Source organism: Octopus bimaculoides, chromosome 15, assembly GCF_046866305.1.
Source record: "Octopus bimaculoides isolate indiv1 chromosome 15, ASM4686630v1, whole genome shotgun sequence".
In the NCBI taxonomy this organism is placed as follows: Eukaryota; Metazoa; Mollusca; class Cephalopoda; order Octopoda; family Octopodidae; genus Octopus; species Octopus bimaculoides.
In genome coordinates, this window is record NC_142942.1 from 28,462,253 (window position 1) to 28,489,705 (window position 27,453).

The window sequence follows — 27,453 nt, forward strand, 5'->3', positions numbered from 1 at the left end:
GCACAAATCTACACGTCTCCGTTCAAGCATCTCAACAATCTCACCAGACCTACCTTTCAGTGTGCCGACGTTGAGTGTGCCAACTCTATCAGCAGAGAAATTGAAAATCGAGTAGGGGAAACAGAGTATTGCACTGGTTCATATAGAGTTAGGGTCAGGGAGTTTGGCGAATCAGGTGGTAAAATCGAAGAGAGAGAGAGAGAGGGGTCCGAGTTAGGTGGACAGACAGTGAATACAACACGAGGAAGAATATTCTTTGGGATTTTGGGTAACATAATTTAATGAAACGGCAAATGCCGAAATCGTGAGATCTATGTACATATGTATAAGGGTCAGCTGAAAAGTTCATAGGGTGACCAAGATACTCTTATGGAATGTGATCAAATGAGGTTTATTTTTCAATAAGTGTTTTAATGATCTCAAAACTAAAAGAAAGGCAAAAGACAAATGATATTGCTGGATTTTCTCCAGGCTACATTTTAATGGGTATCATGGACTACTATAACAATAACCAGCCTACCTGAAATTACATTATAATATTTGCATATTGACCAGGGGCACTTTCACATAAGCTAAAAAATAAGTTTAATTATTCAACTCCAACTTTTCTAGTTTCATCCCAAAGATAAAGACAATGCACTTTCTTGATTGGGAAGAGAACCATGTGCTTCACTGGTAGGATTGGAAGCAACATCACTTAAGCTTAATGATTTCCTTTGATTTGCTTGTAAAATAACTCTTCCCTCATTAGAATCCAGAGTTAAGGTATTTTTTTTGCACTGAAGGAAGTGTTGCTCTACAGTTTCTGCAACAGTCATCTTTTTCTGATCTGATCCTGAAGTTTCAGCAGTAGCAACTGAGATGCTAGGCCAGTTATCAAGAGTTTGATGTCCATCAGTTACAGAGAGTATTGAAAAGCATGAGTTTGTAATACTATTTAAAGTTTCAATAAAAAATTGGTCATGTTTAACATCTGTTTTGTTAGTTGAGCTATGTGATGTCTCAGGGGAAGTTCTATCATTAGTGGTTTGTGACTGTTTACAAATGTCTTTTTGATTTGGACTAGAAAATGGAAATAATATAGAAGTAGGGTTTGAATTTGTTGTCATAAATTCATCTGGTAGATGTGTAGAATTTGATGTTTCTATTATCTTCTCTAAATTATCAGGTTTTTCATAGAAGTGTTGTTTACTTATATAACTTCCTTCTAAATCAGTGAAAGATCTCTTCACTATGTTTTCATCCATGTCATCCAAAGGCTCCAAAGGGCAATGATAAACTGCAATGATTGTTGGAGACATTTTGGATTCTTGAAATGCTGATACTGTTGTCACATTGAATCTAGTTAGAATAAAAGAGAATAATTTATTAAATATGATAAGGACATAAAGAAAGTGAACATTATAACTAAAGAAACCAATGAAATAATGAAAAATACCATTAAATAAACAATTAAAATTCTTTTTAAGATTCACTTACTTATAAGTTAATGATGGAATTAAGTCTGAAATTATAATTCTAGTCTGTGATTTAGGCACAAGAGCTTTTGGTTGCCCATTAATGTATATTTTGAAACCTGCAACAGAAGATTTGAAAGATTTATAAAGAGCTTTTCAGAATCAATTTGCTTCTCCATAGAACTAGTAGTTGTGTTTAGTTTGTCTAACATTATGCAATTATGAAATAAATCTTCACCTGGGTAGACTGAAAGACAGTCAAAAGTGAATTTTCCTCACAACCAGATGAATATATATGAAGACGGGAAATACAAACTCCAGCAAACACACACATCCTACCTAGAAAAACTAATCATTTGGGAAGGATGCCAATAATACAGGGTGTCCCAAAAGTCACTGATGGGTTTCAATTTTTAGTAACTTCTTAATTTTACAAATAAATGCATGAAATCTTGATACAATATAAATGACATAATGGAAATTAATATGCACAAGTCAAATTTTGCAACACCACTGAATCACATATGAAAAATGACATCGCTTAAATGGCAACCATTTTCCAAAACTTGCACCATAATACCCTGAAGAGTTTTAGATCTCACTTCTCTGATTTCTCTATTGATGTTCTTCAGTTGCACCAGAGTCTCTGGCTTGTTGACGTAAACACTCTCTTTCAGATATCTCCACAAAAAAAAATCTGGTCTAACCAAGTCTGGGGAACATGAAAGCCAGTTGACATTGCCGTAGCAGGAGATTATTCTCTCTCCAAAGCACTGCTGTAGAAACTGCATTGTTTCTCTTGCGGCATGAGCAGTTGCCCCATCTTGCTAGAACCATGTGTGAGGTCTACTTTGAATGGCCGGGTGCAAAAAGGTCTCAATCATGGATACCTGAAAGAAAGGGTTGACATCAACAGATTGGAGACCCTGGTGCAACTGAAGGAGAACATCAACAGAGAAATCGGTGCAAGCTTTGATGTCATTTTTTTGCATGTGATGTAGTGATGTTGCAAAATTTGACTTGTACATATTAATTGCCAATATGTCCCTTATATTGCATCAAAATTGCATGCATTTGTAAAATTAAGGAAGTTATTAAAAATTGAAACCCTTCAGTGACTTTCGGGACATCCTGTACATGAAAGTAATCACAAGGCAGTAACTTTGCTTATTATAGGATATATTATTAGTGCCGTTGCACTGTTGAATACTCTAAGTTGGTTATTTCTATATATTAATACAAATAAATTATTATTATTATTTCGTATACACACAACAGATGAGACTGTTGGTAAAAAAAAACACTTCTTAACATCGAGCTACAACAAGTAACCTTAGATGCTAAGAACTTTCCTAAGAATCCCTACTATTTTCTGAGTTGCCTATATCCATCTGTTCTTCCATTCATATTGAATTCCTTTCTAGTTCTTCTGTCTAGAATTGCTAATTCAAATATGTCCAATCTACAAAAGCTGCTGAATATCTAAGTAGAAATACTACCTAATTATTTACAACCTTCACTAGATTCAGGCCATTTAGCTTCAGGTTCATTAACATAGTTAATCCTGTCAGATTCTAATACTCTTCTTTCAGTGATTTTAATGTTTGGCTAGCTGGTAACTGAATGCCTTCACTGCTGACTACCTGTCCTTTTTTTATGACTAATATTGCGCACTTATCTATGTCAAATTCTGTACCTATATCTTTGCTGAAGAGTCTTACAGTTGTATTAAGGAATCTATCTCTTTTTAATTTTAACTAAAAAGCTTCAGATCATCCATGTATTAGGTTTCAACTAAGTTTCTGCCATTTTTCTAAATTTTAGAATCTATTTTTATCAAGAATTCTATTTTTGAATTATTTTGGAATCTATTTTTTTTTTTTTTAATCTAGTTGATTTTAGTTAATTTTTGTTTATTTTCAGATCATTAAAATGGAATGTCAAGTTATAAAAACGAGCATTTTCGACACCTCTTTCTTTTTGCTTTTAATCAAGGTTCTAAGGCCACAAAAGTTGCTCGCGACATTTGTGCTGTGTATGGAGAGGGTGCCATGGCTGAAAGAACCGCTCGTGATTGGTATGCCAAGTTCAAAAATGGAAATTTTGACCTCAAAGACACATCTCGTTCTGGCTGTCCAGTTGAGTTCGATGGAGAGGGATTAAACCAACTTTTGTATGAAAATTCTCATCAAACGACAAGGGAACTGGTAGAGAAAATGGAATGCTCTCACACTGCTATAGAGAAGCATCTTCACTTGATGGGAAAGGTTCAGAAGTATGGAGCATGGGTTCCACATGCTTTAAGTGACAACACTGCGCATGAAACAAGATCTTCATCCGTGTAAAAGATGTTGTGCGTATGGTGGGACTGGGAAGGGATTATCCATTACAAATTACTTGAATGGAACCAAACGGTCAACACGGAACTCTATGTTAACAGATGGAATGACTCAACATGGCTATTCAAGAGGGAGATTAAACATACTACAAATAGTCATCCAATTAGATACAACTCCATTCAGGCAATCCTGAAGTTGTTCTCCCCTCTCTTGAAATTAACTTTCCCAAAGGCTGTTTCACCTGAATAGAGATTTACTTTCCATTTCTTCATGATTAACTCATTTATGCTGTCTGTAATACTGAGAATATTCTCAAACACATGAGTGTGGAATCATGCATGTTATAAGCTTTCTTATAATCTATCCTTGCTATTGTTAAATTTTTGCTTCTAGATTCCACTCCTTTTAGGGCTGCTTTGTCTATGTGTTCATGTGTTTCTTTAGTCTTCTTCCTGCAACCTTTCAGTTTTACTGAAAGTAAATTCTGACTGTGAAGATGCTTATAAATGCTTACTGAGAGCATTCCTGTTAACAGCTTCCATGCCAATGGTAAACAAGTGATTGGTGTATAATTACTAGCTATATTGCCTTTGCTTTTGTCTTTCCTAAGAAGTACTGTTCTCCCTCTAGTCATCCAATTAGATACGACTCCATTCAGGCAATCCTGAAGTTATTCTCCCAGTCCAATTAAGTATTCTTCCTAACACATTATCCATTATTATTAATATTATTATCACCTCTGCCTTAGCATGGACAGAGCTATTGTTTTCAGTTGTGTTTGTTTGTTTGTAGACAAGATATCTCAAGAACTGCTGGATAGATTCAGATGAAACTTTCAGGGATGTTTGGCCTCGTGACTGGCATAAACTTATTAGATTTTGGGATTATCTGGTACTGGACAAGGATTCTAGATTATTTTTCTGGTTTTTTCACTTAATTTTTGAGAGCGGTCAAGTTCATTTTTAGTATTCTCGTTTGTGAGAGCAGCTAAGTTTATTTTAGATATTCTCATTTTAAAAATCCTCTGTGGCTAATTGTTGAGAGGACATTGGTGTTGCTCTGGCGGAGGTTTGTGCTCTCTGAGTGTCATTGCCGCCGCCACCACCACCACCATCAGGTGGATCTATGGAGAGGTCACCAATTTCATGGGTTCAAGGAGTAGATTTTAAGTGTAAGCATAACATGTCTGAATACATATTGTATTTATTGTGTGCCAGTGGAAGTGTTAAGGGTGAGTAGAAGCAGCCATAAAAATAAGAATAAAGCAGAAATAAGGAGAAAAATATTAAAGGAAATATCAAATTAGAGTCACAAAAAACAGTGTTCAACATCATTTTGGTCAAATGTAGTGTTTGCATGCACTTGTCCACACTGTTGAAGTGTATGCATAGAGTAGTTGGATTGTTAATTGTGTGTGCATATCTTACATAGTATCTTTTGTTTCATGTCTGTATTTGTGTATGGAGACTGTTTCTTTGTGTATCTGTGTATGTGTGCTTGCGTGTGTATGTGTTTGTTTGCATGTGCATTATATTCATTTTGTTTTATCATATATATGTACAATGTGTGCCCACAATACTTCCAATTCACATGTACAAATTTGGGATTTATGGTTTTTTACTTAATACCTGTCATATATAGGTATATGTGTGTTTGTCACTCCCACCCCCACCCCAACAACGGGCTTCTTTCAGTTTCCGTTTACCAAATCCACTCACAAGGCTTTGGTCGGCCCAAGGCTATAGTAGAAGACACTTGCCCAAGGTGCCACGCAGTGGGACTGAACCCGGAACCATGTGGTTGGTAAGTAAGCTACTTACCACACAGCCACTCCTGCGCCTATGTATACATGATTGCAATCTATTTATATTTTTGAAGGCATCCATGTTTTTGGTGGTGTGCATCTCAGAAGTATTGTACATGAGGTTGGTTTGTGTGCAGTTCATCTGCATAATTGGATGATTGTGCATGAATGTGCCCATGCTCTAGTGGATGGATGTGGAGGTAAGCTTTGGAGAGATGTTGCGTACATGCATACACACCTACTCACATACACTCTCATACCTCACGTGGCAGATTTAAAAAAAAAAAAACATGCAAAACCAGACGATTTTTTTTTGTCTGGTTGCTCAGGAAAGTATTAGAATTTAAATATTGTATATATTTATTTAAATATATATGTTATCATTATCATACGTAAGCAAAACTGAAATATCTTGTCTTCTGTAAAAAAAATAAATAAATTGAAAAAAATTGGAAAGACTGTTTTAAATAAAAGGAAGGGATAAATAAAAGCAAAGAAACATTACTCGCTTTACTTGTAGTACTTTTCTTTCATTACATGGCTACTTTGAATGAAATGCTTCAAAACATGGAGTTACACATAATGGAACTTTGCAAATTTTACACATATAACGGGATTCTTTGCAAATTTTACACATATAACGGGATTCTTTGCAAACTGGCTTTCCATAGGCATCCCATTTTTTTGCACATTCCACACACTTTCTTGTGGGAAATTTCTTCTTTTCTGTGAGAGGAATATCCATGGGAAAATGTTCAAATGAGTACTGAGTAGGATGAGATGAAGATGGTCATCCAATTCATTGACGAGGAACATCAACATGATTTTCAATAACTTCAAGTCTGTATTTCATATGAGACATTAGTTTTGCTGTGGCTGCATTCATTTGAGTCAATGATTCTTTATAAAGTATGTATGAATTCCACACTGCCAGTCCATCATGTGAAAAAACACCTTCTTGTACTACCTCTTTCCATGTTTTTGGGATACGGGGTAATCAACTAAATGTTGGTTGAGTTTGTCAACTACACCAATAGTGAAGTTGTAATCATAAACCACTTGTGGCTTTATTATCTGTTTCCTTGGATGGATTATGAATGGTAGAGATCATAGTAACATCTTTTGTATCCTTCTATTTTAGTGCCATCACCTTTCCTCTTTGAAAAGCACAAATTTCACTTTTTTTTTTTTGGCAAATCCTTTCTTGTGAGATGTATTGTTTCTAGAAAATCTGTGTAATTAGCTACTAAAATATCTGCTAGTTCTGGATAAGCATAAAAATTGTCCACAGTTAGGCGATATCCTTTTCTCAGCAAAGGTTCCACAGGATTCATCACTATTCATGGTGTCATAGTAAGTTCTTGATATTTGTTGCTAATTTGGGTTCCCTTTTCACAATAAATCATAAATTCCCACACATAGCTAGTGTCAGATTCACATAACATGAAATATTTAACTCCAATCTATTCTTCAAGGGTAAATATTGAACCCAACCCAATCTGCCTTTGTATAACATGAGACTCTCATCAATGGAAATGTCTCATTTTAGCATGTATGAATGCTGAAACTTCTGTTGTAGCTTAGAATATATATCATATATTTTATGCAACTTAGGATTTGGGTGACTTGCTTTGTCATAAGAGTCATTATCAACGAAATGTAGATATTCTTTTATTTTACAAAATCGCTTTAGAGACATGACAGTTCCATAAATTGGCTGTTCAAGAAGAGGATGCTTTGACCAGTGCATTTCCAAATCCGGTGCCTTTATAATACTTCCAAGTATGTTCACAGCAAAAAATAAACGCATTTCCCTGACTGTAATAAGGTGCCAATTCTTATCTCTAGGTGAAGTTTGTTGTGCAAATCTATTTGTCTCACTGCACATAAAGTCAACTAAATCATCAAAATAAAGGGATAAAAAAACCAAGGAGTCATTTCCAAAACATCACAATCAATTGATATTCCTGGGTCTCCAATGAAAGGAAATGGTGGAGTAAAAGGTGCAAGATTATCTCCAACAGGAAGCCGATACCATTGCCTGGCAGCAAGCAAGGCATCATCATTACTATCATTATCATCATCATCTCAGAGAATAACTTCTGGATCCAATTCACTTGCATTAGAATCTGAAGAGTCAAGATTAGCAAAATTCATGTCAATTTCACTGTTGCAGCTCATTTTAAAAATTAAAAGCAAAAATGCAAAATGTGTCCTTGGAATAAGTAAACGTATGTTCGTATGTGTGTGCTAATGATGAATGATTGGTAAGTGCAATGATGTGAGACGTGAGTCATGTTACTGAAGTGAGAGCATGAATGGCATGATGTGCAGCCAGATGTATGATTAGGACAAACACTTGTTTACACCTGAAAAGCACCGTAGAAGAGTTGAGTTAGTCAAGATATTCTGTCCCAGCCATTATTTGAGAGAATAACTTTTGGACGAGATATTTCGTACAACTCTGAAAAAGGTCAAACATACAAAAACGAGATATCTTGCCATTGCCAGGCAAGGGGTTAATGCCTGCACACACAATAATTTCAATCATATTAATAAACCTCAGTTCTAAATATTGTATTGATTTGGAAAAAGAAACATAAAACAGAATAATGGGATATCAAGTCTAATAACAAAATTAGCTGTCATGTAGATTGATGTAGAATTAATATATTCACTTTTGTACAGTAAATGCATTAAATACAAGCGAAAGGTAAAGATGATGAGATTCATAATGGCTATTGCCACCATAGTCTTAATTGTCATTGTTTTACATCAGCTTTTTATGCTGACATGAATTGGACGGGTCATTTCTGCACTCCTAAAATAGATGACACTCCTTCTACATGCATACTTACACAAACTACAAACATCCAAATCAGGTGCAAACCCATCTACCAACACTAATTGCTTAGTACTTTGCAATAAGTAGTAAGAACATGTGTGAAAGAGAAACTGACCCTCCACAATATCTAGGAAGTTTTCTAAAAAGTAGTTGGTAGCTTCTGTTACCTAGGGGATCTAATTATCAGTGGGTCTCAGTGTTCTGAAAGCATAGTAGCCATAGTAAGAATAGACTGGTAGTATAATATATTAATGTTATCATTAGTTGCTCCAAAAGAATCGAATTAAAATATTACTTAAGAGGGAAAAAGCAGAGTTGTTAACACACCAGACAAAATGTTTAGCGGCATTTCATTTGTTTTCATATTCTGAGTTCAAATTTCACCAAGGTTGGCTTTGCTTTTCATCCTTTTGGGGGTCAATAGAATAAGTACCAGTTGAACATTGGGGTTGGTGTAATTGACTAGCTCCAAACCCCAAATTTCAGGCCTTGTGCTTATAGTTGAAAGGATTATTTAACAGGAAAATATTTCAATATCATGTGATTGTTGTAAATGACATTCAATTCCAATATTCTATGGAAAAATATTACCTTGTTTGGAAACAGGTAACAGCTGACGACAAGAAGGGCATTTGGCTATCGAAAATTTGCCCCAATAAACTCCATCTGACCCATGCAAGCTTGGAAAAGTGGACGTTAAAAAGACAATGAGGATAAGTTTGCTAACACACACCATTGAAAACAAAAACTACAAATTTTGCAAAGATTTTGAAGAAAGTGAAAGAATAAACCTGTAAACTTACCTAAAAGTTTATCTGCCCTTAAATTTTCCATATCATTTACCAAATTCCAAGAAAGTACCACAGTCTTTTTCGATGTTGATACAAGAGTAAAATCTGCTGGAGGGAAAGTCTCATGGACTGTTTCTTGAGAAACTGGGTTCACTAAATCATTCCTTTCATTAATTTTACATTCAATACTTTTAGAATCTACAAGAAAAAAATAACTTTTTGAAATGTCAAATTCAAATCCAATCAAATATATGAAGAATAATAATTTGTATAGCTTAAGGCAGCAAGATGGCAGAATTGTCAGCATGCTGAACAAAATGCTTTTAACATTTTGTCTATCTTTTACATTCTGAGTTCAAATTCAGCCAAGGTTGACTTTGCCTTTCATCCTTTCGGCATTGATGAAATAACTACCAGTTGCACACAGGTGCCGATGTAACCAACTAGCTTCCTCCCCATAAATTTCAGGCCTCGTGTCTATAATAGAAAAGATTATCATTTAATATAGTTTATTAATGCTGCTAACCTTCAGCACACTGATTTACCCCTAGAATACTTTCCTCTGCCACTGTATTATTTTTGAAGGACAAAAGATATGAGCACCTACTGTTTTAAAATTGTTATAACTTTTGTTGTATTGTGTGTACAGACTTGATTTTTTTGTATACCAATAAAAGAAGGGATGAATAATATTTTTATGTAAAGCATTAAGGAATAAACAATAGAGTTGCCCCTCAGAAATGTACCTCCTTGAGGCCAGTACTTTCTTTAAACTATCTAGCTATGGATGATAGTATCCACTCAGCATATCCTCGAATAATTTCACCATCTATATCTGCCTGAATAATTCCTTCAAAATTGTCATCTGAGTCAGAATCAAATAAAATTTCTTCCAGAAAACCTTCAAATGCAGGAGTGGCCATTTTCGGTCAGTAAAAAATTCCCAAAACTAAGTTCGATTTCAAAGCTTGATTACCTTGTGGTTAGTATATAAACAATGAAAAAGGTGTCAGAAAACAGAAGTTTAGCCTTGTTCGGAATTGAAAGTAGCTACAGGGCAACAAACTGCAGCAACAGTGAGGAGAAGGTTAATTATTAATATGCTTATAACTATATCTTTCTATGTAGTACTTGTTACAACACATGAACTTTATCTTGTATCAATTTCTCGCTACTAATTAATATGAAGTTTTTCTGCTTAGATTTACTAAAGAAAATTGCATCTGCTGCAGTAAAAGAAAAAAAAATTTCTGTCTAGATTTTCTACAGAGTAAAATCTGACTACTGTTTTAAAGAAATTTCTCACCAAGATGTCCAACTAAGAGATGGGAATTCTAAGAAAACAAAAGAGCTTAAGTCTTCTTATGCTTCCATCTGCCTTACACATTCCAACATCATTTCCAAGTAGTTTCTTGTAATACACTTACTATGAAACTCTTATCATTACCCAACCTTGTCCTGAAAATGCATATGGAGAGCCCAATCTCCATATCTATATCTTTGTAAGTCCCATACTTATATACATTGATGTTCCTGCTCTTTTACATGACTCAAACAGTCACAAGGTGTGTTCCTATATTTCATGTATGCTAAAGTTACCATCAATTTGCAATTGAGAAATTTACCCCTTATGTCACAGACTAAGAAAATAGCACTAGTCATGATGAGCTTTGTATATTTGTACTCCAGTGTCACTTTGATGGTATTCACTGCTCTCTCACTCAATAATCATAATCCTTTCTACTACAGGTACAAGGAAGGGGCTAGTCGATTACATCAACCCTAGTCTTCAACTGGTCCTTATTTTATTGACCCAAAAGGAAGAAAGGCAATGTTCACCTTGGTGGAATTTAAACTCAGAATGTAATGATAGATGAAATGCCACTATGTATTTTGTCTGGTGTACTAACGATTCTGTCAGCTCACCACCTTAATAATAATAATAATAATAATCCTTTCTACTGAAGGTACAAAGCTTGACATTTTTGGGGAGGGGACTAGTTGTTTATATTAATCCTAGTGTTTCATTGGTACTTCATTTACCAACATTGAAAGGATGAAAGGCAAAGTCGACCTTGGCAGAATTTGAACTCAGAACATAGCAGCAGATGAAATATCGCTAAGTATTTCACCTGGCATGCTAACGATTCTGCCAACTCACTGCCTTACTTAATAATAATAATAATCCTTTCTACTATAGGTACAAGACATGAAATTTGAGGGAAAGGACTAGTCTGGTACTTATTTCATCAAGCCCAAAAGGATGAAAGGCAAAGTTGACCTCAGCGGAATTTGAACTCAGAATGTAGTGACAGATGAAATAACGGTAACCATTTCTCCCAGCCTGCTAATGATTCTGCAAGTTCACCGCCTTCTTAATAATAATAATAATAATGGTTATTCATAGTAATTCATTAAAAAATGGAAGCAGCTAACCATGTATGAAAAACTTGGTTGCTGCCAAGTGATTGCAAAAAAACTTTCTTCTTCATTTTAGATAGAGAAGGCAGAGACCAGCCAAAGGATCTACTTTCAGAATCTCTCTCTCTCTTCCTGTCAGAATAACAACTATAGAGTGACAACTGTCAATGCTGGTACCATAAAAAATATTATATTCACAGTAGGTTGAGTAACTGTGTTAAAAAACAGTCAGTGGCTAGTTGTGGTTATTTAGCCCAAGGCCAGACCTACTAAAGCAGACAGGTCTATGATCAAAGGCTATTCCAGATGTTATCACACCATCATTATGTATAGAACAGTGTAACTGAAACAACATTATCCAATGTGTCTTTTCATACGATGGCAGTGTGTTTGAAGAAAACTTCACTGCTATTTCTAGTAGGTCAAATGACAATGTAGAAGCTTCCTCATTGGATTATTGCTATCAAATAATATAATGATGTTAAAGTTGATTTATTTGGAACAATTTGAGAGATGTATGGTGTGTGTATGGGGGGAGGTGTCATCATCAACATCATCACTTAACATCCACGTTGAGCTCTAATGTTAGTTTTGGAATAGTTTTTACAGCTGGATACCCTTTTTAAAGCTAACTACTTAAAAGAGTGTACTGGGTGCTATATTTGTGCCACTAGCACTAGTGATGTTGTGTAATTTGCAACAGAAGAAAACAAGGAAAAACAAAAAGAAAAAGCTCCCACTACTAAGTGGGGATTATCTGTGATGAGAAGGTGGCTTTACACCAAGTGTTGAAAGGCTAATGTATACTCGCTATAGAGGAGACACTTGGCTTAAGGAGATGAAAGGAAGGTGAGCATAAGAGAGGATATGGACAGCGGGTCATGGGAGGAAAGGAGAGAATGGATACATTCATAAGGGTGTGAAGGGGGAGTAACAGATGGTTAAAGATGGTAGTGATGAATGTGGTGAGTAATGAAGAAGGGTGGAGGTGCAGTTGAAGGGAGACACCAGTATGGAGAGGGGTAAGGTGAAAGATATATGACTGGTTCAGGAACAGATCAGAAAGTAATAGAATGAGGTGAAAGGTGCAGAAGTGACAGAGAAGGGGCTATAGTAAGTGGGGCATGATGATAGATAATAGAGGGCATTGAGAAGGATAGCAGATACAAGAGGTGTTAAGAATGGAGCATAGTAGAAGGGAGAGAGTATTGGCTGAGGGCATAGGAAGGAAATGATTGTAGAAATAGTGAGCAGAGATAATAATGAGAAATGGAAGTGGTTCTGGGGGAGGGGGTATGTAATATGTGCTGATTCAGCTCTCAGGTGATTACAAACAGCCAAGTAATACCATACATAGGAGAGTGATAAGTGTTAGAAGATGAAAGTTGGGGGAAATATCAGAGAGGCGGTGGGTTTTTAGGATATCATTTTTGCTGTGATGGTCAGGTCTTCTTGACCACAGTAAATCACCAACCATCTTGGTCCTTTGTCATCTGCTCTGCAAGGCTCTGCATTTTGAGATCCACCTTCAATAATTTGTCCCATGTCTTCTGGGGTCTCCCTTTTCCATATGTTTCATCCATATTAAGCATTTGGACTTCTTTATGTAACTGTCCTCATCCATATGCATCATATGATCAAGCCAATTCAGTCTTTTCTCTTGCACACTACATGTGATTCCTCTTATGACCAATTTTTCTCTCAGTACATTAGCATTCTGTCTTCCGTGCACTCTGACATTGCTCATCCAATAGAGTATACTAGTTTCATGCGTCTCTAGTCTTCATATGTCCTCTGAATTCAGGGCTCATGTTTCACTACCATATAGCATTGCTGTTCATACACAAGCATCATACACTCTGCCTTTCACTCATAAGAGAGACAGTTTGTTGACAACAGCAGTAATAGCTCCCAGAACTTTCTCCATCCTATTCTTATTCTAGCAACTATATTTTCAGAACATCCCCTTCTACTGCTAATTAGATTGCATAGGTAATGGAAACTATCTACAACCTCTAAGGTATTTGAGAAAAACTAATTTCCATCAGCCCTTAGTCTTTATGGCACCAGTGCATCTTTCACATACAAACACTACTTTCTCTGTTAGCATTGCTGTGATTCCTTTGCACTTTTTGAAGTCCATAGATTGCACTGGGTACACCATATGGGATTCCTGACTCCACCTTTCTCACATATTCAACAGGGCTATTTTACCTGAAGGAGGTAAAAATGCTACTAGTTTTCATATTTACAAGAATTTTGGTCTTTGCTAAGTTAATTTTAAGTTTCACTTTCACACTAGGAATTTCTTTTCTATTTCTGTAACAGATTCCACTATGAAAACAAGTTTATCAGCATATAGTAGTTCCAAAGGGCAGCTAGTCTTGAAATTTTCTGTTCTGCCCTGGAAAATAATGAATTGGAGGGGATTGAGAACAAGCCCTAGTGAACACCTACCTGTACACTAAATTCACCACAGTACTCATGGCTCTCACCTTACTGACAGCACCCCTGGACATGGCTTGTCTAATTCTGTTTTTAATCAGTCAGACAATAAAATCTCTATAACTTTTATGCTCTGGTTCAGCAATGTAATACCTCTGTAATACTTGTATCTATTATCTAAGCCATCTCCTTTACTATTGTAGCAGCTGACTATAATGCTGCTACACCAGTCATTAAGGATAACACCTTTCTGAATAATCTGATTAATTATACGGATGACTAGACCGGATCCTATCTGTATTTGAGTGGTAATTCCCAGTGGACCAAGGGCTTCCCTGTCTTCATATCCAGACACCCTGACTACCTCAATCACCTTATTCACCTATTTCTTTACCAAAAATATATGCCCACCACCTATTCATTTAGAAGAATTTGTATGTATGTTCCTTGCCACAAGCAGTCTAGATGAGACTCCTGTCCATTGTGCCTTTTGCACACAACACACATCTACATGTCCCTATTCAAGTATTTCAACAATCTCACCAGACCTATTTTTCATTGTACGAACATTGATTGTAGTGGCTTAAGTTTGTAGACTTGTGAAGCATGAAAGGGTAGTCTGAGGACTGTTTCCAGTATCTGCAAAAAAGACTTTTGCAGGCACATGCAGCAGGTCCTTATGCATGTCAGTGTAAACAGATATTGACTAAAACATGAATTGCAATTTCCTTCAGTTCCACAAAGCCTCCATGGATAAGCAACTGCTAGTAGAGGGGTGAGTAGACAGGGACGAGAAAGGGAAATTCTTTCTTGTCAATAGGCAGCTTCTGGCAGCGGAGAGGTTATGGAGCCTACCATGGCAATATATATATATATATATATATATATATATATATATATATATATACAGGAAAAATAGTTTGATAAGTGCTAACACACAAAACTCTTGGCCCTTGAATCACTCTGTTGCTTCTGCTAAATATCAATATATATTTATAGTACACCTCTTTCATAATATCATTGAGAGAAATTTTTAAGCTACTTACCATTACAGACAGACAGATAGAAAGAACAAATTACAACTACTACTAAAGGCATGGGAATTTTGAGGGGAAAATTAGAGAAGTTGTGAAATGAAGTAGGGTCCCTATGATAATTACTGCATCTACTCTGGAAATTAGCATAGCTGTTTTTTGTATCTATCTCTTAATACTGTTTATGATCTGGCAAGCATGGCAGCCACTTCTCTTCTTCTTGTTGCTGCTTTATATATAAACCCCTTTGGATATGCATTGTCCTCAAAATTACTCTGCTCGTGACTTTCTTCCATATTTGACAAAATGACCAGCTAAGTTGTTGCTTCTTCTTTGCCTTTAATTGTACCTCATTCATCTATTTGCATTTCTACCGAGTAAAATACTAACCTGTCTCTAATTTAATTTAAACTAACTTATAATCGCAATTTTGTCTCATTTAGCACACCTAGTAGTAGTTTAGACATTTCCTTACGTGTCATGCACTCAACCTTTCTTGCCACCACCACCTATACCAGAACCCCCCCTCTCTTTCTCTCCCTCTTTCACTTCTGTACCAGAACCTCTCTTAGAAACTCTTCCTCCTCTCAGTAGTCTTTCATCCACATTACTGCAACACACATGCTGCAGTGTATATCCTCTGTGATTGAAGAGTACCTATCAACTAATTAATTAACTATTTTAATTTTATTAACAAAGCTTGCATAGCACTCACTTTAAGCAGATGCAGCTAGTGCAACATATATGAATGATGATAGATTAAAGACAACTGTTATGACATGTCTCTTGACAAACGCTTGTTCAAACCTTCCTTTCAAATGCAAAATGCCACCCCAGTTCTCCTTGATCCCTCCCTCTACCCCCTTCACATCCTTAGAATTGGCACTGTCAATATAGGCACAATGAAAGGTAGGTCTGGTGAGATGGTTGAAATGCTTGAGTGGAGGTGTGTCCATGTAAACTGTTTTCAAGAAGTGAGGTGGAGGGGTGCTTCAGCCAGGCTCCCCAGAGATGAAAAACATAACAGTAATGAGGTGGGTGGTGTGGGTACACTCCTAGCTGAGAAATGGGTGGATAACGTCATTGAGTTAGTCAGAGTGTGTGATAGAGTACTTGGGTTTAGACTAGTTTTACAAAATAGTATAGCAACAATTATCTCTGCCTATGCACCCCAACTGGGCCTGCCAAATGAATAAAAAGATCGTTTTTATAATATTCTTTTACAGACTACCTCAAAAACAAACAACTGTGACCTCTTCATGGCTGGTGATTTCAAGTGACATGCTGGGCAGCTACCATGTATCTTCTGCAGAAGGCATGGTGGCCATGGAGTTGGTTCCTGTAGGTGGAAACAAGGTTTCTGGAGTTCTGTGATGTAAATAATCTTATGATCTGCAACACCAAATTTAGGAAGCCTGCCACTCGCCTGATAATCTATCAATCTGTTGGCAAAGCTAGCCAAATTGACTACATTCTCACCAGAAAGTGAACTATTTTGTTGTTCAAAAATGCAAAGACCTTCCCTGGTGAAGAATGTACCCCCTCAATATTGGTTAGTCATTAGTGACTTTAGACTACAGACTAGATGAATTTCAAGAAGCAGACTAGTCTGAAAAAGAAAGTTCTGGAAATTTAAGGATCCTTTGAATAATCAGAGATTTAGAGAGATTATAAATGAAGCAGGAGTTAGAGATATGTAATGTAGAGGATAACTAGAAGTTCCTATGAGACAACTTACTGAGCCACAGACCAAATTTGTGGCTGGTGCAAAGTCCCAACCAGACTTAGGGTGACATGGTGGTGGAACAGTGTAGGTGGCAAGACCATTAGAGCAAAGAACTATATCAGTTAGTTAGAAGGGAAACTGGGAGGCAGGTTTACTTAACTTGGGGAGAAGCAAAAAGGAAGAAGCTTGCCAATGTTCTGAGGTGTGAGGACAAGCAGCTTGAGGTGTTTCAGTTTGCAAGAGAGTGTGTCAGGGAAAACTGATGTTGTAAGTGCGTTTGCATGGATGATGGTTTACTTGTAGTTAGTGACTCTGCAAAGAAAGAGGCTTGGAAGTGCCACTATGAAAGGCTGTTAAATGTAGACCTAACAGAGGAACCAGCTATCCAAATAGACAGTAACATAGTAGATGAATCTATGAAGGATATGAAAACAGAGAAAACCCCTGGCCCATCAAGAATCACCACATCTGGTGGAGTGGGATATGGTCTAGTTACTGTATAGTTAATCAGGCTTGAAAGGAATGAAGCTAGTATGCTCCATTGGATGTGCAATGTCAGTGTGCATGTATCACTGACTGTGAGTGTCTTAAAAGAAAAATTGAGTATAAGAGGATCAAGTGTAGTGTGCAATAGAAAAGATTGTGCTGGTATGGCCATGTGATGTGTATGGACAAGAACAGCTGAGTAAAGAAGTGTTGACCTCTAACTGTGGAGGAAACCTATGGAAGAAGTAAACCCAAGATGTAGGATGAGGTGGTGAAATATGATCTTTGGATGTTGTGTCTCATGGAGACAATGACAAGTGACTGACACTGCTGGCAATTTGCTGTGTCAAGTTTAGTGAAATCATAGTCATGGCCAGTGCTGATGACACATAAAATGCACCTGTGCCGGTGACACGTAAAATGCACCTGTGCCGGTAACATGTTAAAGGTACCTGTGTACACAGTGGAGTGGTTGGCATTAGGAAGGGCATCTGGCTGAAATCTGATGCAGCTTTCCAACTCACCAGTTCTAGTCAAACCATCTAACCCATGCCAACATGGAAAATGGATGCTAAATGATGATGATGATGATGGTGATATGAAATGTGAAACAATGAAGGAAGTCACTTATTAGAACATGAGGGTGAGAAAGAGAAAAACAGAGAGAAGAAAGGAGAGAAACTTGAGTTAACTTAACTGAAAACTGAGAGACCAGTATACCTGGTTTGGCTGCCATAAAAAAAAAAAAAAATGAAGCACAACATGTTTCATAATATCCTGATGCATATGAATATGAGAACTGACAGAAGAGCCATTTATTTTACTACTATTAAGATAGATAGATCAATAAATACACAGACAGATACAAGCATGGCAACATAACTGAAACTGGGAGGCACCCATTTTATAATACATATATTACAAGTGTAAGCTAGTAGACTAAAAGTAATATACACATACAAAGTGCTCCATAATTGCCCTGAATGTATCTTTTCTGTCTCATGATATAAATTACAATGCATATTAAAGTCAACTCTGTTCATACCCCAAACACCATCATTAATTTCTTTTCCAGAACAAAGAGCTGCATTGTTTTCCAAGAACATCTTTGGTGAATCTGATAAATATGAAGAAAGAAAGAAATTATGGTAGTTTTAACAATGTTTTTTCTAAAATTTTTGTTCAAGAATAATTATGGACTGGTATGGCTATAACTGTGTTTTAATATTAATGAAATATAAAATTTCTATTCAAATCAGTTTTTTAGTATGAGAATTTCTAATAATATAACATTTAATATGTAATTATTATCGACTATTAAAAAAAAACATAACATGAAAAGAAATCAAATTTAGAACTGTAAGCTATAAAACAGTTTAATACCAATCCTAAGTTTGGTTGGCGTTAATACTGAAATCTGTTGTTGATGATGATGATGATAATGATGACAACAACATAATTAACTTAAATGATACTGTTTTCCTGAAATCAATTCAAGCTGGTACTTGGTATTAGACAATTTTAAATACTTCTTGATTTTTGGAATAGAGTTCATCATCATCATCGTTTAACGTTCGCTTTCCATGCTAGCATGGGTTGGACGATTTGACTGAGGACTGGTGAAACCGGATGGCTACACCAGGCTCCAATCTGATTTGGCAGAGTTTCTACAGCTGGATGCCCTTCCTAACGCCAACCACTCTGAGAGTTGATAAAAAGAATGTATTTTCATTGTCATAGATATTTTTCACATTCACAGGCATAGCTGTGTGGTAAGTTTGCTTCCCAACCACATGATTTCAGGTAGCAAAGCCTTTTCAGTAGATTTGTTAGATGGAAACTTAAAGAAGCTCATTGTGTGTGTGTGAGACTCTCTCCTTAATTTGGCATTGTGAAATAGTTGTAAACAAGTGTCACTGTTATAAAGATAGTCTCTGTCTACTCAAGGGGAAAAATTACTTACTTGGAAACATACAAGGATTAGCAACAGGAAGGGCATCTAGCCATAGAAAATCTACCTCAACAAATTCTTTCCAACCAATGCTATCATAGAAAAGTGGACATTGGAATGACAATGATTATGACTTCTTCTGCTGGCTTAGATTAAATGACAGTAATATGATAAGATCATTATTAACTCTTAAAGTCCAGTAATGCTATCTGTATATAAATTTCCTAATTTTGTTAGAAACTTGAAATTTTGATGAAATGCAACTGCATTTCATCAAAATTTCAAGTTCAGTATAAAAATCATAAAAATGTAACTACTCCATGAATTTGGAGGAAATTTGCCAATATGGCATGATGATTGTTTATGTACGTTATGAATGTAGTTTTTATTCTTTTATTTTTACCTGTTGTCATATCATTTTACCTGCCAAGATATGCTGAATAGAGTTAAGTTGATTACATGAAATTGTTTTCACATATACTCAGAAGTTATTATTTCTTGGACAAAAAATTCCTGTATCAGAGCTAAATTTGTGATCTGCTTATTCTGTGTGACTTGAAAACTGTATAACTTCCATGCAATAACTATGCTCTCCTCACAAACCAACCAGTATGCAGGGACTCTACATTTGAAATATATTAGCAAATTAATGTTTTTATAAAATCCTTATCATTCTCTCACAAAAGCATTGGTACAATATGAACTTCATGAAAACTCTATTCCTGTTCAATGAAATATCACACTAATTATCTTATCCAAGCTCAAGCTCTCTTTCTCTAATAAAATCACTAATAAATAAATAAAAACAAATGTTTAATCAACAATATCACCAAAATTCTAACTCATCACTTGAGGTATTAATCACTATTATGCAACAAAACTTGTAAATTAAGTCAATCCAATGAGTAATCCAAACTTAGCCAATATGATAAATTACACTGATAATAGTTTCACCCAAATTTCATTAATCAACTTTTGGAAGCAATTTTATATTCATTTTCTCCAGATAATATGTTTTGAAGAGCCCTTATATGATTTTCAAAAAATATCATTCATGATAGAATAATATTCAGCATAGGTTAGATGAATATATTATTGATATACTGTTTTACAGCCAGATGTGCCTTCCTATCACAAAACCTTATCTGTTTTCCGAGTTAAGAATCTCTCAATCCTCATATCTTCATATGTACTTCTATCCTAGGTGCAAAAAAACAATTCACACATGAATACAGAAATAACCCTTCTAATGAAAGAAATACCTTTATTTTTTGCTTCAAAATACTTGAAACTGCCCATCATAAATGTGTGAAGTGTTTCATGAAGATGTTTTACCTAAAAATTAAAAGATAAAAAAAATGTTCATATTATCATTTCACTCCTTACAACACTACTATACACACATACTTATTTAACCACAAGCATAAAGAAGTATATTTCAACCATGTGGTTCCAAGTTTAGTTCCACTGTGTGGTTCCATGAGCAAATTTCATTTATTCTAGTCCTGGGCTGGAGAGAGAGAGAGAGAGAGAAAGAGAGAGAGAGAGAGAGAGAGAGAGTGTGTGTGTGTGTGTGTGTGTGTGTGTGTGTGTGTGTGTGTGTGTGTGTGTGTGTGTGTGTGTGTGTGTGTGTGCATGCTTGTGTGTCTGTCTTGACATTGTGCAATAGTTGTAAATGCATATCACCATGCACATACCAGCAGTACCCCTTGGTTTGAAGTTTTAGTGAAAACATGTCTCAGCATGGGAAATACTACTTTGCTTGGAAACAGGTGAGGGTTGGAAGAGCAAAGGGCACCTGGCTATAGAAAATCTGCTGCAACAAATTCAGTCTGACCTATGCAAGTATGGAAAAGTGGAGGAATATTGTGTGTGCATATAATTTGATTTATAAATCTTTTTTTTTGCAAATTTACCTTGTTTTTATTTGTTATTTATCTGTAAGGTGTATGAAAAATTTAAATTAATTTGTATTGCGAATCATTATCATATTTATTTTTGTGTATTTATGTATGTATTTAGAAGATGGTATGGGTATTTCATTTTCTAGTTTCCTTCAAATATAAATTCCAATGTTTCATTGTTTTACCTTTACGGCACACTTGTCTTATGTGCATCAAGTTCAACTGATAGATAATCCAAAAATTTGAACAAATTTTCTATATTGAAATTTTGCTGTATACCCAATTGACTATCAGCTAATAAATCATTTTCAATGAAGATATTGAAATAAAATTTAAATAACTTTATATTTTGTTGAATTTACCTGTGTTTACCTGAAATTAGATTCGCTTTGAGGCAAAAATTATGCAATAGATTTGGTTAAGAATCTTCTGTTAAATTGGGTTCCAAAATTTACATTTATATTTTGATAAATAGTTAGAAATGTAGTTCTAAAAGGGTCATAGCAAGACAAGATTTCACCAGCTTTTGTTCCTTTTGGGCCTGATGGAAGTCATCTGGCAATACAAATACCACTCCTTCCATTTGAGATTTATTTTCACATAAATTCTAAAAAGTCCTGCCCAGAGTCTCCAGAGCTCTGCTGCCATTTGGCATCTCTTATGGATTTGTTAAATTCCCGAACTCTTGGCATTATTGCAAACAGGTGCATCATTTGAATCCAACTCCAAAAGGAACTTGAAAGCAGAATATGCTGTACAATCCCCAGGAAGAAGTGCGGTTGCAATGCCTGAAGAAAAACTTTATATTGATAGACTTTGTGAAACAATAAAACTGATAAAGAATGTCTTCTCAGATACACCATGAATACTGAAGTAGCAAATTCCAACTTCTTGCTGTCAAACCCTGTTAAAAATAGCAGAAGAAACTGCCCTTTTGCATTTTGCATTTGATCTGTATATCCTGTTTTCATGCAAGGGTACATCTTCAGTAAGGTCCTCATGATACTTAAGCCAAAGCTGCATTTGCAATGTTTTAAGAATATGATGACAAAAACATTAAGACACTTATATAAATATAGTGAAAAGAACATGAAGACATGAAGAATAAAACATCTTTGGAATTTGGCTATTTTTTGAAGAAATTTACTTGAATCTCACACTTCATAGAAAAGTTGTAGAAAGAAGCATTCATGCTGACTTCTTGTCATCAAATCATCATGTAACATAATATACCCCATGACCAGACATGTTTTCATGGAAGATTGGAAATGAAGGACACTGCTTGCATGATGGTGACATTTGTTTATGACTATCACAAAAGGCAAGGAGACAGTAACACACTCTCACATACATACACATCAGTCTTCTTTCAGTTTTTGTCTACCAAATCCACTCACAAAGTTTTGTTCAGCTCTAGAAGACATTTGTTCAAGGTGCTGTATAGTGGGACTGAGCCTGAGACCATGTGGTTAGGGAGCAAACTTCACCCTACACAGCCACACATATGCTTAGTACCTGGTGTACATAGTAAACTCTCTTTGTCATAATTAATGTCAAGTTAACTTTCAACAGATATCTTGCTTTCTGTATCTCTATTGCTTGATGTTCCTTGTATTGTAAAACCTGAGGGTACAGCAATGTTTTTGCAGTGTTGTGTCCCTTACACCTTGTGCTTGCTGTGCTGTGGTTGTTTAAGTGAAGTAAACCCACTGGCTAGTATGGTGCTGAATACTGGGATATCTTCATGAATGGGAAGGTCAATAAATTGCCAGAAAGCCTCACTACTGCTGATGCACTGTCCTTTCAGGAACTGATTAACTTCACTGCAGCTATTCCACTTTGTCTATCTATCACATTGGTAAATAGAAACTGTATGGAAGCCTGTTGTATGTGTGTGTGCGTGAGAGAGAGAGAGAGAGAGAGAGAGAGAGAGAGAAAGAGAGAAAGTGTGTGTGTGGATCTTCACATTGATACCATTTGGGTGACAGTGATGTATTTATGTCTCCCAAAAATAATATGTCCTGCAGTTTAGCTTTTGTCAGTAAAGGTATATATCATACTTTCAAATCAGGTCAAAGTTGGCAACAAGAAGGGTACCTGACTATAAAATACTACCTCAACAAGTCCTATGCAATCTATGCCAGCATCGAAATAGCAGATGCAAAAATGATGATGATGATAATGATGAATATATATATATATATATATATATATATATATATATATATATATATACTAGCAGAGGCACCCAGCGTTGCCTGGGAATGAAATTGTTGTTTATATACTGGAAGAAAAAAAGCAAAATATATTGTATAGAAATTTGAGGACATTCTGATAAATGATGGCTGGGCGTCTCTCATGAATGGGAAAATTGAAGATGCGCTAGAAAGCCTCATTGGTACTTGGAAACTTTTATGAAAATTAAAATAGGGATTAAATGAAAAAATGATTTACATGAATATCCTCACAAGAGTAACTGAAATAATTGGCGATTGTGGACCCCCCCCCCCCATGCACGGACGCACGTACACACACACAGATGAAATGGACGTGTGTGTGTGTGTGACAGAGAGAGAGAGAGAGAGAGAGAGAGAGAGAATGATAGAGAGAGGTTTGTTGTCATGTATACGTACATGCATAAATATGCATACATCTGTGTGTGTGTGTGTGTATGAGAGAGAGAGAGAGAGAGAGTAAATCCTATATACACACCGCTCTCTCACTCTGTCTCACACACACACACACACATACATCTAAAAATGATGGATGCATATGACAACACACCCCTTGACTCACTCACACTCTGTCGGCGATCTTTCGATACCAATCCTCCTTTTTGCTTCAGCGTTTGTTTACATCAATTTGGCAATTTCCGTAATGAAAGAGGGAAAGGAGGAAAGTGGGAAAGGACGTTAGTCAGCGACAGCTCTGATCTGTTAGGTAGCAGACAGCAGGGTTAGGGTTAAGGGAATGTGAGAGAGAAAGCTAGAGATAAGTGACATGTGTTTTTAAGGGAGTGTGAAAGAGATAGAGAGAGAAAGCGAGAGAAAACTGGCATGTGTTACGTCAATACCGGAAGTTGGCATTGAGGAACCTTTTTAAAGAAATGAATCATAAATATAAAGCAATATTATTTTTTTTAATTTAAAAAATCAAATAAAGAGCCTAACATTTATCCGAGGTCAAATTATTCATACATCACAAGTATGGAAGCAAATGGTGAAGCCGTTTTCACGTGATAAGCGATTACACACACATCTCTGTTTTATATATAGTATATATATATATATATATATAATACTGTTGTGTCTGGAGAGAGTCATTTTCTTATTGTGCCTTAAAATTTAACACTCACCGGTAAAATTTTCACTTATTTCTTATTTTTATTTTCCTAAAATTTTCGTTGTATCTTGCAATCTTTTCAATAGTCTTGACTCTGTCCATTATTTACGCTGCATTCTGTTTTGGCTTTTGTTTGTTTTTGTGCATGTGTGTGTATGTATGCATGCATGTATGCGTGCATGTGTGTGTATGTATGTCTGTGTGTGTGTATATGTATATATGTATGTGTGTGTATGTATATATGTATGTGTGTGTTTGCATGTATGTATGTATGTATTCTGTATTTGTGTGGGTTTTTTTTATGTATGTGTGTGCATGTGTAAGGCACAATAAGAAAATGACTCTCCCCAGACAGAACAGAATATGCTTCAACACACGAAATCACATAAAAAAATCTTGCAAACCAAATCCAAAAACGAAATATATATATATAATTATAAGATCTGGTAATTAGTCATATATTAATATATTAATTAATATCGATTAATTATCAGAGGGCCAGCACATTTAAAGAATCAAAGAGATTCAGAAATATTATCTGCAATCTCAGGGGATTAAGGTACATTTTAAAAATAACGTCGACCACTAACGTGGACAATTAATGCGCTAGAAATAGATCACATTTTGTGTCTATTAAGACTTAAAAGGTTCTCAACATGAAATATAGCAGCATACCAAAAACGTGAGAGGGCAAGACATTTAAAATCACCTAAAAAAATCATTATTAAACAGGAACCAGGTTTCGGATTTAACAAATTCTTACCATTTGTCTATTCCTCATCAGCCTGATTTGTAATGTAGCAGCAATTATCAGAATCGTATGTATAGTTGCCCACCGCCATGGTCTCATTCTGAATATATTCGACGCAGTAAATAGTTTCTGCGGATATATTCCTGGAATTAGCGCGCCAAAACGAAGACTTTTGAACTTTACCATTAAGCTGTAATTAGCAGAACCATATGCAAGCACACCCATGGCGGTGGGCAACTATACATACGATTCTGATAATTGCTGCTACATTACAAATCAGGCTGATGAGGAATAGATAAATGGTAAGAATTTGTTAAATCCGAAACCTGGTTCCTGTTTAATAATGATTTTTTTAGGTGATTTTAAATGTCTTGCCCGCTCACGTTTTTGGTATGCTGCTATATTTCATGTTGAGAACCTTTTAGGTCTTAATAGACACAAAATGTGATCTATTTCTAGCGCATTAATTGTCCATGTTAGTGGTCGACGTTATTTTTAAAATATATATATATATATATATAGATGTAGGCATGGCCGTGTGGTTAGAAGCTTGCTTCCCAACCACATGGTTCTGGGTTCAGTCCAACTGCATGGCACCTTGGGCAAGTGTCTTCTACTATAGCCTTCGGCTGACCAAAGCCTTATGAGTGGATTTGGCTGACGGAAATTGAAAGAAGCCCATCGTATATATATATTTATATTTGTGCTTGTGTTTGTCCACCCTATCATCGCTTAACAATTGATGCTGGTATGTTTACGCCCTCATAACTTAGCGGTTTGGCAAAAGAGACTGATAGAATAAGTACTAGGCTTACAAAGAATAAGTCCTGGGGTCAATTTGTTTAACTAAAACCCCTTAAGGTGGTGCTTCAGCATGGCCGCAGTCTATGAAACAAGTAAAAGAATAAAATATAACCACACAGAATAATAAGAATAAAATAATAAAATACAGCCACACAGCCATAGAAGTGGCAATGTGGCCAAGAGATTAATTTCCTAACCATGTGGTTTTTGGGTTCAGTTCCATAATATGGCATATTGACAAAGTGTCTTTTATGATAGCTTCAGGCTATTGTAAAAAAATGTCTTATGAGTGGATCTGGTTGACAGAACCTGAAAGAAGCCCACCAAATGTGTATGTATGCATGCATGTGTGTCAATATGTTTGTTTACATCTGCACTTCAAGTTACAAGCAGTGATGTTAACATTTCCCAGTCAACAAATTGTCCATTGGCTTCACACCTTTGAAGATAATTAAAATGAAAGATCTCTTACTTCCATTCAATCTTTTAAAAATCCTATTATATTTTTGGATTAAATAATATTAGGAATTGTATGTTAAAAATTGTTGAGATATTTGGTGCATTGAAGAAGTATAAGCAATATAGTGCACATAAATTTTAACAACGAAATCTTACATGGACCTCCAAGGGTCATGTAGACTCTTGTTGAGAACCAGTTGTCTAACTTAAGCTAGAGTAGAAAAATGAAATAAACACAAATTATATCCTCATCATCACTGTCATTGTTTTAACATTCACTTTTCCATGTGTTGAGTGGAATTTGGTGAGGCAGATTTTCTACAACTGGAAGCCCTTCTGGTTGTCAACCTTCACCTATTTCCAACTAAAGTAATATTTTCCCTTGACCAAACATGATTTCACAGAATACTGGAAATAGAGGAAACCGTTTGCATGACAGTGACACTTGTTTACAACTAACATGTGATATCAAGGTAAGGAGACAGTAACACACATACACACACAAATATATATATCACACATACACGTCTACCAAATGCACTCACAAAACTTTGGTTGGTCTACAGCTATAGTGAAAAACACTTGCCCAAGGTGCCAGGGAAAATGTCTTCTACTTCAACCCTGGTCCTACCAAGGCCTTGTGAGTGGACTCAGCAAAACACAAAAGAAGGCCATTGTATATATGTCACAGAACCTCTCAAAACTAGACACCATTATCTAAGTGTTATCCAAGCCTTATATGGATATCATTATGGTTTCCACAACTAGGCAGTAATATTCAATCCAGTAGTGTCAACAACATTAATAACAAAAGTGCTGCTTGGGAGTCAATAGAAATCAATAGGAGTGAAACATTAGCATAGTATATCCATTACACCAACATCAAATTAAACA

At 35.8% G+C, this 27,453-nt stretch overlaps 1 protein-coding gene across 3 annotated transcripts in view; it reads right to left on the bottom strand.

The window, feature by feature from the left end:
* Window positions 1–372: 372 nt before the first annotated feature.
* Window positions 373–27,453, bottom strand: part of LOC106881258 (uncharacterized) — a 78,266-nt gene continuing 51,185 nt past the window's right edge. For all 3 annotated transcript variants that reach the window (XM_089363640.1, XM_089363639.1, XM_014931579.3), the window contains 5 exons: window positions 20,562–20,634; window positions 18,394–18,465; window positions 9,249–9,434; window positions 1,480–1,576; window positions 373–1,341 (listed from right to left, as the gene is read on the bottom strand). In XM_089363640.1, the coding sequence (XP_089219766.1) occupies window positions 615–1,341; window positions 1,480–1,576; window positions 9,249–9,434; window positions 18,394–18,465; window positions 20,562–20,634 (1,155 nt within the window). In that variant the 3' untranslated portion in view covers window positions 373–614. The remainder of the gene's footprint in view (window positions 1,342–1,479; window positions 1,577–9,248; window positions 9,435–18,393; window positions 18,466–20,561; window positions 20,635–27,453) is intronic.